The sequence below is a fragment of the Selaginella moellendorffii genome, unplaced genomic scaffold, assembly GCF_000143415.4.
Source record: "Selaginella moellendorffii unplaced genomic scaffold, v1.0 SELMOscaffold_106, whole genome shotgun sequence".
Taxonomy (NCBI): Eukaryota; Viridiplantae; Streptophyta; class Lycopodiopsida; order Selaginellales; family Selaginellaceae; genus Selaginella; species Selaginella moellendorffii.
Window position 1 is genome coordinate 171,168 of NW_003314367.1, and position 12,664 is coordinate 183,831.

The following is a 12,664-nucleotide window of genomic DNA, read 5'->3' on the forward strand; positions in this document are numbered from 1 at the left end:
ATGCCAAGAACGAACAAGGCCACACCCAAGTCCATTGATTTGCTGGTTTGGATGTACAAGCCGTCGCCATGTTAAAAGAACTAGTGTCCCAGAACAAGACAACGGCATCGTGATGGGGATACTCTTGCTCGGGATTCCAGGAGACTTTCATCAGTTTGGGATCAGTATGGAAAAAATAAAGCAACTTCGTTCCTTTGTTTCTAGGCACAATGTCGAGGAAGACTTGTTGCTGGACGAGATCAAGATGTTTGCAATGACAACGTTTTCACTGTTCTCCATCTCCAATGTTGCTCGTCTTGATCTTCGATCAGATCGAAGCTCTTCCTCGCTCTCTTCTCGCATGAGCAAAGGTGGTAAGAGAGTAGCAAAATCTTCCACGTACCCGGAGGACATTGCTTTAAAGTATATCCTTAGTATATTCTAAAAAGAATATCTCTGGGTTTTGGGGTCGATTCCTGGTTCTAAGTCATAGGGTATTGGTGATGAACAGAGGAGGGACGGGATGCCTCCTCTTCTAGGCCGCCGAGCTTCTTCTTCTTCTCCGCGATTGCCCGGCGATGGAGGACGCCTCCACCACCAGTAGCAGCAGCAGCAAGGAGAACGTCCGCCTGGATGTGATGAAGTAAGCAGCAGCGTCGCCGCCGCGCGATTTCTAAGAGGATTCCTCGCCTTGGTCGCAGGTATTTCGACGAGTTTCGCGAGCGAGGGATGCTTGCGAACGAAGCAGCAGCATTGGCGCTGAAGGTCGCGTATGGCAATGGTAACCAGTCGCTCCTCCACTATCTGAAATCCTTGAAAAAAAAATTCCTTCTGACACACAGTGGATCCTCCTCTGGATCCAGCGTCTCTGCTGGATGCGATCGCAAAGGCCGGAGAGACGAGGCAGTACCGGGAGCTCATCGAGACGATCAAGTTCGCGTTCTCGTCCGTGGATGTTGTTAGTACTTGCTTCCTCTCGAAAACTCCTCCAAACAGTGATTCTAGTAGCTCCCTAGGTGAAGGATCCTTCCATCTTTTTTCTACGCTTCCTCTTGTTTTTTCATCTTCTTTTTTCTTGGCTGTGACCACAGTGGCTGGAATGGAGCTATCGCTTCTCGAGGACTTCTACGTTTCGGCACTAAGGCTGGTACACTTTCTCAGTCGCCTCGCAGCTTTCGAGACTTCAAACTTTTTTATCTTCCAGGAAGCCCCGGAAGTCAATCTCGCGATCATGGAAGCTAACGAGCAATTGCTGGCTTCGTTGCTTCGCTCTCTCAAAGATGGAAGTTGGCCATCGGGATCTTTGCGTGCTGTTATTATCATGCTTGAGGTACTCACTCCAGTCACGTCTCTCGCGTGATGACTTACGAGGCTTTGTGTTATCAGAATAGGCTTTTCATGGAGCCTGATTACTACGGTACTCTCTCGAGACTGTGGCGATTGGTCTTGGACGCACCGCAGAGCTTCAGGGCCAGTTTGTTCTCAGCTTTGAAAGAGTAATGTGTTCTTTTCCTTTTCATTCCTTCGTTGACGTTGTTTCTCCACACAGATACGATGGAAAGCAATTAGAGCGGCTTGTAGTTGTCATTCAGCAGTTTATCACCATACAACTTTACGAGTTTCAACAAGTAAACACAATGGTCGTCTCGGGTGTAGAAATTCTGGGATTCATCTGTATCCTTGGACATTTTCGTGGTTGGCTTTTCTTTTACCTTGACTACTTACATTACAAAAGACTCTGTCAATGAATCTTCGCTCCGGATTGGCCACTCGGCTTTCTACAATGATGCTGTAAACAACGACGACTTCAATCTCAAGGACGATTTTAGTCGCTGGGTTGATCCAACAAGGTTTGTATAGTTTCAATCAACTGTAGCTACTGATAGAGTGGTCTTGTACGCAGGCAGCAGTTCTCATTTTGCCAGTATCCGTTTGTTTTCGACCCGTCTAGCAAGAGTAAAATTCTTCAGATGGACTCGATATTTCAAATGACGGAGGAGTTTGAGGATGCGATTCTTCGGTCGGTTTTTATTGGCATGACATGCCCCTATTTAATACTGAGAGTCAGGCGAGATTTTCTAGTTCGGGACACAATTGTGCAGGTAGCAGTTTGATTCGATCTTTGGTGTCCTGATTTTTCAATTCTTTCCATACGTGTTTTCTTCTGACAGATCCAAGAACAGTTAGGTGATTTGAAAAAGCCTTTGAAGGTGACACAAGTCTTTCAAGCTGGTCCTGTTTTTTTAAAGGCATCCTTTGCAGGTTGTGTTTGTGGGGGAGGAGGGAATTGACGAAGGTGGGGTACAAAAAGAGTTTTTCCAGCTTCTTGTTCGCGAGCTTTTCAATCCACAGGTATTTATGGCCCGTTTTAGTTTGTCCTAACTTCCGTAATACCTGCAGTATGGAATGTTCTCGTACAGCGATGAAGCCCGATGTTTCTGGTTCAATGCAACACCGTCCGAACTAAATTTCGACACGGAGTTTGAATTGGTTGGAATTCTTCTGGGACTGGCCATTTACAATGGTCATATCCTGGATCTACACTTCCCGACCGTAGTGTACAAAAAACTACTGGGGAAACCATTAGCTCTGGACGACTTGGGTCAGGTTTGGCAGCTCAGGCCTCGGAAAGCTCTAAAGACCATGTTTTTGCAGGTGAAGCCTGACCTTGCCAAGGGTTTGGAGCATCTGTTGAGATTCACGGGTGATGTTGAGGTAAGCAGGCGACGAGAAACCGTTGTTTGTGCCTTAAAATTGTATCGAGTTTCCAGGAAACGTATTCACGAACGTTCCAAATCTCGGAAATAGATATGTTTGGGCGGACAGCCACGGTGAACCTGAAAGAAGGCGGTGAGAACATTGATCTTAACTTGCAAAACAGGGACGAGTACGTAAAGCTGTGTGTTGAGGTGAGTGTGTATTCTCTTAAACACAATTTCTGTGCGTAAACAACCTTCTCTTGATGCAGTACTACCTTGGAAAATCCATCGCGAGGCAGTTCGAATGTTTCTCTCAAGGATTTCGCCGGCTATGCAAGGGGCGAGTCCTTGATGTAAGTTTGAAAGCTTCGATCGTTTAGCTGCTAGACAATCTCATCTTCTTCTGTCTTGTTTTTTTCAGCTCTTTCAGCCAGTGGAGCTGGAGCAGCTAATTTGCGGCAGCCCCGGGCTTGATTTTGAGGCATTGTAAGCTTCCCTTGTTTTTCTTCTTGTTCTTCTTTCAAGTGTGATTCACTCCAGGGAGAAGGTTGCCATGTATGACGATGGCTACACAAAAGAGTCTCGTATTATACGGGAATTTTGGGAGGTAACAAGTTTTAACTCATCCTTCGCAGTTAATAATTCATTCGCCATCTACAGGTTGTCCATTCTTTCACGGAGGAGCAAAAAAGAAAGCTTTTGTTCTTCACAACTGGCAGCGATCGTGCCCCCATCAAAGGCCTCTCGAATCTCCAGTTCGTCATCTCGCGAAACGGTGTAGTTTATAGCTAAAAGCTTTTCCTTCCAGAACACACAGTTTTAAACTTTTCTCTTTTCATTTCCAGGACCTGATTGTGAGAGGCTTCCAACCGCGCATACGTGCTTCAATCACCTATTGCTTCCGGAATACAAAACTAAGGAAAAGGTTCGTTCGCTCGTATGACACCAAAACTTCTCATAAATTCTGTGTCTTTTTTCTTTCCTGTAGCTCCAAGAGCGATTGTTAACAGCAATTAATAACGCCGAAGGCTTTGGACTAATGTGAAGTAGCTCGAAGTAGAAAAGAAGAAACGAAAGAGAAGAGATCGTGGACGAGACTCACAAGCTAACGTATTTGGAGGGATCCACGGGATGGCCAAACTTGTCCCGGATCTCCCAGTGCAAGTGAGGACCAGTTGCTCGCCCGGTCTCTCCCACAGACGCGATGCATTCTCCTCTCCTCACTTGCCGTCCCTCCCATGTAAATATCTCGCTATTATGCGCGTACAAAGTTTTCCATCCATCTCTGTGCGTAATCTAGAGGAAAAAAAAAAAAAAAACAGTTAGAATGAAACGAGAAACCAATGCAGGTAAACAGTGGAACAAGAAAGAAGAATTCGCAATGCAAGGCCAAAAAAGAGTGTTTTTCCATCCTCAAGAACAAGGAAAACGAGCAAGAAAGGAAAGAATTCGCAACAAGGAGAAAGTTTTTCCACCCCAAGAACAACAAAACCAGGAAGAACAAAGAAGAAATTTTTTCCATACCTCTACAAGGTTGCCATAGCCACCAGGCTCCCATCCAGCATAAGTTACTTCTCCGGAGTCGGCAGCGAGCACTGGCTCTCCAATTGGAGCCGCGAGATCGACGCCATTGTGGTGCCTCCCCCATCTCGGCCCAAATCCAGAGCTCAGCACCCACATTGGATCCAGCGGTCTCATAAATCCCGAAGATCCAACCAGGGACTTCTCGGCAACCTCATCCGCCAGTGCCAGGGATGCTGCTGACGGTCGCTTCACCCAGGGCGGTCGATCGTCGGGAAAAGAAGGAGAATTCTCTAAACTGCTACTACTACGCTTAACGATGCTGTTCTTGATCCACATTCCAAGAAAGCGCTTCTTGTGCGGCGATTCTTCCTCCTCCTCGTCGAGATTTCCAGGCCAGGAGAGGCTGCGCGTCAGCGACTCGACGCCCCGGCGCCCGGAATCCAGCGCCTGGATCACCAGCTTGTGCATTGGCGCTGGGAGTGGAATTCCCACCGCGGCATACCTCACTGGAGCTGCTTCGAGCGTGGATCAGCGTCGGCGCTCGCGATCGCCCTAGCAAAATATTTCGCGCTTGTTAAACCCTAACATGGTTCTTGGTAGAACAAGGCAAAAAAAAAAGAGGGGGAAAGATTTCTTCAAAGCTCCAAAGGCACACATCCCAAAAGCCTTGGACCAAATCTATGCTCTCTTCTCTCTATCGCCAATCCAATCTATGTCCTAGACACGAAGCACGACGAGCGCCGCCGCCGCGAATCCCGAGCTCCACCACCGCTGCCGCCGCTGCCACGACGCCGCCGCCGCCGAGCTGCTGAGATCGATCGCTGGAGTGCTCAAGTCGGCGGTGCCGCTGTTGGACCCTGCGCGAAGAACACGGGATTAAACGCTGGAGAGGATTCTTTCCACTCACCTCCCTCCGGCTGCGTCGACCAGGAAGGATCTCCGCGCAAAAGAGCTGCATTGATCGAATCAGTGATATTTCGAGAGGAAATCGAGAGGAACCACTCCAAGAAACGATCCAATCCAAGAAGAAGATCGAGGAGAGGGCAAGGAAGGGAAATCTACCAGGGCATCGATCCGGATTGACCTTCAAGTGGCACGCATCCGGCAGCAAGAAGGCGAGGGTAAGATTGATCCCGGGCGTGGGCGGCTGGTTCTTCTCGCTGGCGATCAATCGACACAGGCAAGGTGCGCTCTTGTTGTGGACGTCGCGCAGCACCGAGCAGCACACCGCCGTGGGCTTCTCCCCGGAGTACTGGACGAAGGGCAAGCACGGCTCCAGCTCCGTCAAGATTGGGATACACTCGGTCCCTGGCGGCAGGCTCGCCGACGCGCGCAGCAGCAAGATCGAGCAGCACAAGATCGCTGCCACTGCCACCGCCGCGCGACGATTCATCCTACCGATCGATCCCTCTCCAGCAATCCTGTCCGAAATATCTCGATCCCTTTGCCTGTTCTAGCTAGAAATCTAGCGGCGTTCCTATTCCCTCACATCTACATCCCCCTCGCGCCATTCGCCGGCGCCGCTATCGATCCATCGCCTTCTCCAGGGCTTGTTGCGCCATCGCCACCATAGCTGGGAAGAACAAAGCTTGAAAAAAGGCTCGCTTTTCTTGTGTGAAACGAGAGAGCCCTGCCTCGCTCTCTCTCTCTCTCTCTCTCTCCCTTTGTGTGTGTGTGTGTGTGTTTAAGCAAGCTGCGCTGCGCTGTCTGCCTGTCCCGGCATTTATTGAGTCGATGTGGTGCAGTTAATGCCCAGGAGAGAGGAAAGGTGGCGGCAAATGCCATACACTTCGAAGAGCAGCCCTAGTTGACTAATCAATGGTCAGTCAATTAAGCATTGACTCCTTTAGTAGATTGCCTGTGGTCTTCTAGTACATTGACTATATGGACCATGGACTTATGTTCTTTCAAGCTTGTCAGGTACTGTATTATTTAAATGTAATGTTAAACGATAAAAAATCGGCCACTTATTCGTTGACCCTCTCTTTGACTGCTACAAGACGTTGAAGAACTCGGGGAGCGACGCAACTCTCGGGAGGTTGACCAGCAAATCCCCTGCAGAAAACTTTCTTGAAATCACACTAACTTCCTCGGGCGGCATCTGCGGGTGTGGAAAGTTTGCTTCCACCGCTGCTGCTGCTGCTGCTTGTGTTGTCAAAGGATTTGCCGGACTATATGTCTGATTTTGGTCCGGCACGAAGTGATCTTGATCTGTTGGGCACATCATGAAGCTCTCAAGATCGGCTTCGCCCAGCCACGCCTTGGTTGGGCTTTGGTGGACCTGTGGGTTTGAGCTCTGCCGGCTCGTGCCCGCGACGTGATCTTCGACCAGGAAATCTGAGAGCGCAGTGGCGGATGCGGCGAAATCGTAGTCTGACCAGCAGCTTGCACCGCTGTTCATCATCGTTCTGTTGTCCATCATTGCCATGGCTTGATTCTCGTCGATGCATGGCAGATTCATCACTGCGCAAGCGAGGCTCTGGTCAGGAGAAACATCACGAGAATCGGAAAACTGAACCTGAGACTGGAGAGAAAAGTGGGGCATAAGTTGGCCAGCTTGCTTGGTGATCTAGTTGCTGCTGTTGCTGTAGCAAGGTCTGGCAATGTTGCTGTTGATGATAATGTTGCAATTGATGAGGCTGGGGTTGCACTAACGGCCGGGATTGTTCTTGAAGAGCTAATGGCATTTGCTGGTGATCAGTAGCTTGGTCGGGATTCAAAGTTTGCAATGTCGAAATGCTCCGCAATCGCTCATCATATTTCATAAGCCTCTCAAAGTGCTTGTTGAGGACACCACAAGCGAATCGCAAAGTGTGCTCTCTGCAAAGAAACGAGCCAGCTCGATTAATATGACACAAAACTTGGTGGAAAAACAAAGGACCAACCTACAAACACTTGCTTGGCCACCCGTAAAATCTTCTGCAGGATGCCATACAGTGTGCTTCCGAGGTTGTGGATCATGCTCCGTGTAAAACACCGGGGGCTTGGAAACCTTTTAAAGGAAATATCTATGAGAAACGGGCAAAAGGGCAAAAGGAAGGATAGAGAAATTGATATGAATTGGGAGGTACCTCTATGATCAACGTTCCCTCTGACAAACTTGCATGCAACCCTGTGACATCGCCCCATTGGATTTCCATCTTGTTCATGAGCCCCCTCTCCAGAATTTCCCATATCAACCTTCGTTTTGCATAGTAGAACTTTGCGACGATTTCTCCCTCATTTGCGGCACTACGCTGGTCACAACTCTCATGAGAAATCGCTCAAAGTTTTCTAAGAGCACAAAAAGCCATTACCTTCCAGCTCCCAATCTCGATTGAAACAGCAGCGATGTTGGAAGCTTTCACCTTGTCAGGAACCGGAGCCCTAGCAACCGTTGGAGAGATCAAACGCGACACGAGATCCAGCAGCGATGGAGTCTTCCGGAGCGTGAGCCCTAATGGTAACGGACTTTTCTCTGCCATCCTTGCCCTAACTTTAGGGGAGGAGCCCTATAACAGCTCCTTATTTTTCCCATAAAAGGGATTCTCATAAAAGGCTTGGGTAATGTAATTTTCCCTGAATCGAGGAGTCGTACAAAAAATATATTTACTGATGATATAGTAGAAGCTTTCTTTCTTAGTTGTTTCCCTATGTTTTCAAACTCTACACCTTATTCTTTCCATTGTATCTTTATTGACTGCGACGACATAATTCTTGCAAACAAGGAAACAACCTCATCCCTCGCAATACATGTCACACATGCCATGGAGGCATACCATAATCAGAGACATCAAACCGCCGAGGAAGATAAGACCGGGCCAGTGAGCGCTAGAGCGACGTGCCACGGACGCGAAAACGATCATCCAACTTGCATTTTTGCATCCATCGGTCTCATGCTTCCAATTGGACACCTCCAGAATAACATATAGATGCATAACGTGGCAGATAGACTGCCACTTTACGTCTACGCGTTTGCGCCTGTGCTCGTGCGTTTTGACTGGCGCTCCAGTAAGAAAACAGCTAAAATCTGGAAGAACATGGATGATCGTAGAGGAGAGGCTGGTAAAAAAGCTTGGAGTAGCGTGAAATCGATCGTGATCAAGCACGACTTTGCTGACAACTCGTACGACTTTTGGAGCGAGTCCGTACGATCATCGAGTATACATCTCGAGGATTGGAACAATTGGAGCCCTCATCATTTTCCCCTTTTCCTCGCCCTCTCAAAAGTAGTGGTAGTAGTAAAATAGAACAGTAGAATCCATGGCGGCCGCCACCAGTTCGAGCTCCAATTCACTGCTCAGTGCGCTCGACCGGGATCCTCGCACTGATCTCCGCCTTGGGCGAGCTCGGATCCAGTTCGGTGGCCGATCGGGGAAGAGGCTGTGCACGACGACGATCAAATGCGTCCACGAAGGAGAAGAACACGCGAGGAGATCCGGAAGAACCAGCGACGTCAATCGCCGCGAGTTCGTCCTGGGATCAATCGGCGGAGGGGCAGCCGCCACACTCCCAGTAGCAGGCGCGCTCGCCAATCCGGTGGAGCTCGGCAGCTTCTCATCGTGCTCGCCAGCAGAGCTCCCCCCCGGCGCGACGCCAGTGAATTGCTGCCCGCCGCCAAACTCCAGCCCGATCGTCGACTTCCAGTACAACACCCGCCTTCCGTCGCGCCTCCGCCGCCCCGCCCATCTCCTCCGCCCGGACGAGATCGCGCGCTACAACCGCGCCTATCAGCTCATGCGCGCTCTCCCGGCCAGCGATCCCCGCCGCTTCTCCCAGCAAGCCAACGTCCACTGCGCCTACTGCAACGATTCCTTCCGCCAGGCCAACAGCCGGAGCGAGCTCCAGATCCACGACTCGTGGCTCTTCCTCCCCTGGCATCGCTGGTACCTCTACTTCCACGAGAGGATCCTGGGCAAGCTCCTGGGCGATGACACCTTCGCGCTTCCATTCTGGAATTGGGACAACCAGGCCGCCGGATCGCCGCTCGCGAATGTCATCCCCTCCGCCTACCTCAATCAAGCGCCCCTGATCGATTCACTGCGCAACCAGCAGCATCTCCCTCCCCGGCTCGTGGATCTGAACTACTCCGGCCAGGACAGTGGGCCGATCCCACCGGATTCCACCCAGCGCGCCGAGAACAATGCCCTGATGTTCCAGCAGATCGTGAGTGGCGCTAGGACCCCGAGCTTGTTCTTCGGGCAGGCCTACCGCGCTGGCGACGCCAATGCCCCTGGCGGAGGAACCCTAGAAAACGCCCCCCATGGCACTGTGCACGTCTGGACTGGCAGCGCCGCGGCGCCCAATCGCGAGGACATGGGGACGCTCTACTCGGCCGCCAGGGATCCGATCTTCTTCGCGCACCATGGAAACATCGATCGGCTCTGGGTCGTGTGGAAGACGCTGCCCGGCGGGAGGAGGAGAGACCCCACCGACACCGACTGGCTCGACGCGAAATTCCTCTTCTACGATGAGAATTCGCAGCTCGTCCGCGTGAGAGTCCGCGATGCGCTCACGACCGAGCAGCTAGGGTATTCTTACCAGGACACCGGCGATGCCTGGGCGAGCGCCAGGCCGACGATCGTCGCTGGGGCGAGAAATCTCGTCTCCAATGCCGCGGTGGATTCTCCTGCCGTGGCCGCTGCCGCTGGCGACGACGACGACGACGGCATCGAGGAATTCGGCGAGGCGACGGAGGGCAGGGTCAAGAAACTCGAGGACGTCTTCAAATCCAAGGTGAAGCGCCCGATCAAGGAGGACCTCGCCAAGATCAAGGAGAAGCTGAGGATCGGCAAGAAGGAAGAGGAGGAGGACGACGAGGAGGAAGAAGTTCTAGTGATCCAGGGCGTGGAGATCGACTGCGATAGGGCGACCAAATTCGACGTGTACATCAACCTGCCGGGCGCGGACGAGAACACGTCGTGTAACGTAGCGGAATATGCTGGGACGTTCGTCAACGTGCCGCACTTTGGGGACCGCCGCGGCGGGCCTGGTCACATGAGGACCACGGACCTGCGGCTGGGAATATCCGACACGCTGGACCAGCTGGGCATAAAAGATGCCAGGAATATTGTCGTGACGCTGGTGCCCAGGGGCGTTGGGAGGCTGGACCCTATCAAGTTTAAAGGCTTCAAGATCGAGTATGAGTGAAAAAAAATTTCACTGTATGTTTTGATTCTGTGGAATAATTTAACCATACTTCTGTCAACATTGACCTAAACAGCGATACCAAGGATTTCTAAAATATAGCTCTCGGTCTTCATCTTGAAGCGCAGGAAACGTGAACGGCAGGATTCGAACCTGCGCGGGCAGAGCCCACATGATTTCGAGTCATGCCCGATAACCACTCCGGCACGTTCACATTGGTGAAAGAAGTTAGCAGCATTTTGGTAAAGTTTCATGGGGAGGACAAAGACGATACTTTGGCATTTGACTCATTGTGGATGAGTGGAAGTGTTTCTGGACAAAATCATATAACAGCAAATCTAACAGTTAAATCCTGCAGTCCACAAGAGAAAAGATGAAGAATTAAATACATGATAGACTAGTTAATCAATAACTAGAGTAGTTATAGGATCATCACGTTCGAAAGAGAATTTATGTTAGAGGACAACAAAGATTTTGAGGAAATCAGCAAGATTGTGTCCATGTGGTGGAATATGTGCTTCAGTTAATATATTACTGGAAACATTAAAAAACTTTTATATTGGGATCTGCCATATGCAAAGCACAAAGATATATTACCGACGGATCATGTTTTTTGTGACTGCCATAACACCTCCACACTCCAAAGAAGACAACGAAACCCAACATATCCAAGTAAGTTCGCGTTTGTTTTTTCGTGTGATCAACGATGGCAAGAGTTCTTCCTCCTTGGAGACCTGCTGGAGCTGCAAAGACGCTGCCACTGTCACCACGAGCGCTACGACGAGCAGGTCCTGGTGCGGTGCCACCTCCTCCTCGGCAAGCAGGGCAAGCAACTCCTCCACGGCAGTGATGACTTCTGTTTGTGGGAGCTCGATCTTGGCTCCAGATCCAAGATACCAGAGTAAAAAGGCTCTGAATTAGGGCGAGAGGGCAGAATGGAGGTTGTGGAGGACAGGCGCGTCAGAGTGTTGTGCTTCCAAGACGACGGATTCAGGAGCACAATGGAGGACGCTCACTCTGTAGCGGCATGCGCCGGGGGCAACGTCTCGTTGATAGGTGTGTATGACGGACACGGCGGGGATCAAGTGGCACGCTTCTGCGCCGGCAGCATGAGCACCATTCTGGATTGCAATCAGGCTTTCCGGGACGGCAACTATGCAAGGAGCTTGCATCAGGTATTCATGGAGGCAGATTCACGGGCTCCAGGTGCTGACTGCTGTGGGAGTACAGCGACCGTGGCTCTGGTTACCGATGACGGCCAGGTTTTTCTTGGCAATGTTGGCGATTCTTACTGCTGCTTGTTTGTGGATGGGTACGTGATGGATATCAGCCAGGAGCATGACTGCAAGTGTCCTGGGGAGCTAGACAGGGTCGTCAAGGCGGGTGGCTATGTGGAGAGGGGCTCGAAGGGACGCATAACTTTGGCTGGCAAGGAAGACGATGTCGATTCGCTCATGGTGACCCGCAGCATTGGAGACTGGTCATTCAAGAGCAATCCGCAGCTGAGTCGAGAAGAACAAGCCGTGAGTGCCGTTCCGGACATTGTCAACTTTGAGATTTCCAAAGGCTGCCACTTCCTTATTCTTGCTTCGGATGGAGTGGATAAAAACAGCATAGACGATTACCATTGTGGACAGATTCAGAAGGCGTTGCAGGCCAGAGACTATGAACAACTGAAGCAGGTTGTCTACAAGATCTTAGCGTCTTTGAAGAACGACAACCAAACGCTGCTCTTGGTCGAGTTGAAGGCAGCTACTAAGCAACAAGTTCATTCATCGCCTTCATTCACAATGTCTAGTTGGTACACGAATCCGAGCTTGTATCAATGAACTGCGTCAACTCTGAGCTTGTTCGCGAATGTCCCTGCATCAAGACCATAAACCGCACACCCTTAACAGCGAGTTCACGAGGCAATGTTCCTAAGGTCTGTAGCAGGATAGCAGTCTCTGAAAGCATCTAGTTTGTATTTTGGTGTCAGTTTGGTAAGTCAACAACAGGTGTAGCTTCGCCCAGAGATACGCATCAACAAGAGATGCGCTCACAACCGAGCAGCTGGACACCGGCAATGCCTGGGGGCAACGCCAGGTCGACGATCATCGCTGGGGCAAGAACCAATGCTGCTGTGGATTCTCCATCTCTGGCCGCTCGACGACCACGACGGCATCGAGGAATTCAGCGAGGCGATAGAGGGCGAGATCAAGAAACTCGAGGACGTCTTCATGAAGCGCCCGATTGCCAGGATCAGACGATCGGCATTTGAAGTCGAAAGTATGTTAGAATGTTGAGAAAGTGTTGGTCACGTAAGCACAAATTCATTCATTCATTTATAAACAACT

General features: G+C 50.6%; 6 protein-coding genes and 1 non-coding gene across 9 annotated transcripts; 3 read left to right on the plus strand and 4 right to left on the minus strand.

The window, feature by feature from the left end:
* The first annotated feature begins 485 nt into the window (after window positions 1–485).
* LOC9630793 (ubiquitin-protein ligase E3A) lies at window positions 486–3,960 on the plus strand. Of its 2 annotated transcripts, none has more exons than XM_002990194.2 (20): window positions 486–622; window positions 681–760; window positions 822–995; window positions 1,071–1,126; window positions 1,184–1,309; window positions 1,366–1,475; window positions 1,529–1,653; window positions 1,715–1,829; window positions 1,883–2,081; window positions 2,151–2,189; window positions 2,242–2,331; window positions 2,380–2,586; window positions 2,635–2,694; window positions 2,751–2,888; window positions 2,948–3,031; window positions 3,100–3,164; window positions 3,219–3,285; window positions 3,339–3,453; window positions 3,524–3,603; window positions 3,667–3,960. In XM_002990194.2, exons 1-20 carry the CDS (start codon window positions 558–560, stop codon window positions 3,721–3,723), a joined length of 2,052 nt encoding a protein of 683 aa, XP_002990240.1. In that variant the 5' UTR covers window positions 486–557; the 3' UTR covers window positions 3,724–3,960. The 2 variants fall into 2 exon arrangements, with proteins under 2 accessions (XP_002990240.1, XP_024519827.1); XM_024664059.1 differs by having other exon boundaries at window positions 843–995.
* LOC112342371 (glycyl-glycine endopeptidase LytM-like) lies at window positions 3,631–4,776 on the minus strand. The gene is made up of 2 exons (XM_024664061.1): window positions 4,203–4,776; window positions 3,631–3,974 (listed from the first exon to the last, which is right to left on the minus strand). Exons 1-2 carry the CDS (start codon window positions 4,668–4,670, stop codon window positions 3,777–3,779), a joined length of 666 nt encoding a protein of 221 aa, XP_024519829.1. The 5' UTR covers window positions 4,671–4,776; the 3' UTR covers window positions 3,631–3,776.
* Window positions 4,777–4,810: 34 nt separating this feature from the next.
* LOC112342372 (protein YLS3-like) lies at window positions 4,811–5,815 on the minus strand. Of its 2 annotated transcripts, none has more exons than XM_024664063.1 (3): window positions 5,265–5,815; window positions 5,110–5,139; window positions 4,811–5,059 (listed from the first exon to the last, which is right to left on the minus strand). In XM_024664063.1, exons 1-3 carry the CDS (start codon window positions 5,593–5,595, stop codon window positions 4,920–4,922), a joined length of 501 nt encoding a protein of 166 aa, XP_024519831.1. In that variant the 5' UTR covers window positions 5,596–5,815; the 3' UTR covers window positions 4,811–4,919. The 2 variants fall into 2 exon arrangements, with proteins under 2 accessions (XP_024519831.1, XP_024519830.1); XM_024664062.1 differs by having other exon boundaries at window positions 5,110–5,154; window positions 5,265–5,814.
* Window positions 5,816–6,195: 380 nt separating this feature from the next.
* On the minus strand, window positions 6,196–7,666 carry LOC9648013. The gene is made up of 4 exons (XM_024664041.1): window positions 7,550–7,666; window positions 7,287–7,438; window positions 6,854–7,022; window positions 6,196–6,726 (listed from the first exon to the last, which is right to left on the minus strand). The coding sequence occupies exons 1-4, from the start codon at window positions 7,664–7,666 to the stop codon at window positions 6,196–6,198; spliced, it is 969 nt and encodes a 322-aa protein (XP_024519809.1).
* A 778-nt stretch (window positions 7,667–8,444) lies between these two features.
* LOC9630794 (polyphenol oxidase I, chloroplastic) lies at window positions 8,445–10,331 on the plus strand. Its single transcript, XM_024664042.1, has one exon. The coding sequence runs from the start codon at window positions 8,445–8,447 to the stop codon at window positions 10,329–10,331; it is 1,887 nt and encodes a 628-aa protein (XP_024519810.1).
* Window positions 10,332–10,460: 129 nt separating this feature from the next.
* TRNAS-CGA lies at window positions 10,461–10,542 on the minus strand. The gene has a single exon. It is a non-coding gene; the product is annotated as a tRNA-Ser (tRNA).
* A 721-nt stretch (window positions 10,543–11,263) lies between these two features.
* On the plus strand, window positions 11,264–12,588 carry LOC9648014 (protein phosphatase 1G). The gene is made up of 2 exons (XM_002990196.2): window positions 11,264–12,094; window positions 12,307–12,588. The coding sequence occupies exons 1-2, from the start codon at window positions 11,264–11,266 to the stop codon at window positions 12,586–12,588; spliced, it is 1,113 nt and encodes a 370-aa protein (XP_002990242.2).
* The last annotated feature ends 76 nt before the right edge of the window (window positions 12,589–12,664 follow it).

Excerpts from the sequence above, each read along its gene's own strand:
- LOC9630793 (XM_002990194.2), top strand. The coding sequence starts at position 558 with ATGGAGGACGCCTCCACCACCAGTAGCAGCAGCAGCAAGGAGAACGTC. Across the intron at positions 1,127-1,183 it reads ACGTTTCGGCACTAAGGCTG|GAAGCCCCGGAAGTCAATCT; the intron begins GTACACTTTCTC and ends TTTATCTTCCAG. Across the intron at positions 1,310-1,365 it reads CTGTTATTATCATGCTTGAG|AATAGGCTTTTCATGGAGCC; the intron begins GTACTCACTCCA and ends TTGTGTTATCAG.
- LOC9630794 (XM_024664042.1), top strand. The coding sequence starts at position 8,445 with ATGGCGGCCGCCACCAGTTCGAGCTCCAATTCACTGCTCAGTGCGCTC.
- LOC112342371 (XM_024664061.1), bottom strand. The coding sequence starts at position 4,670 with ATGCACAAGCTGGTGATCCAGGCGCTGGATTCCGGGCGCCGGGGCGTC. Across the intron at positions 3,975-4,202 it reads GCTATGGCAACCTTGTAGAG|ATTACGCACAGAGATGGATG; the intron begins GTATGGAAAAAA and ends TTTTTCCTCTAG.
- LOC112342372 (XM_024664062.1), bottom strand. The coding sequence starts at position 5,595 with ATGAATCGTCGCGCGGCGGTGGCAGTGGCAGCGATCTTGTGCTGCTCG. Across the intron at positions 5,155-5,264 it reads CAATCCGGATCGATGCCCTG|CTCTTTTGCGCGGAGATCCT; the intron begins GTAGATTTCCCT and ends CGATCAATGCAG. Across the intron at positions 5,060-5,109 it reads GTCGACGCAGCCGGAGGGAG|GGTCCAACAGCGGCACCGCC; the intron begins GTGAGTGGAAAG and ends TTCTTCGCGCAG.
- LOC9648013 (XM_024664041.1), bottom strand. The coding sequence starts at position 7,666 with ATGGCAGAGAAAAGTCCGTTACCATTAGGGCTCACGCTCCGGAAGACT. Across the intron at positions 7,439-7,549 it reads GGGCTCCGGTTCCTGACAAG|CGTAGTGCCGCAAATGAGGG; the intron begins GTGAAAGCTTCC and ends AGTTGTGACCAG. Across the intron at positions 6,727-6,853 it reads AAGAACAATCCCGGCCGTTA|TCTCAGGTTCAGTTTTCCGA; the intron begins GTGCAACCCCAG and ends TTTTCTCTCCAG.
- LOC9648014 (XM_002990196.2), top strand. The coding sequence starts at position 11,264 with ATGGAGGTTGTGGAGGACAGGCGCGTCAGAGTGTTGTGCTTCCAAGAC. Across the intron at positions 12,095-12,306 it reads AGGCAGCTACTAAGCAACAA|TTTGGTAAGTCAACAACAGG; the intron begins GTTCATTCATCG and ends TTTTGGTGTCAG.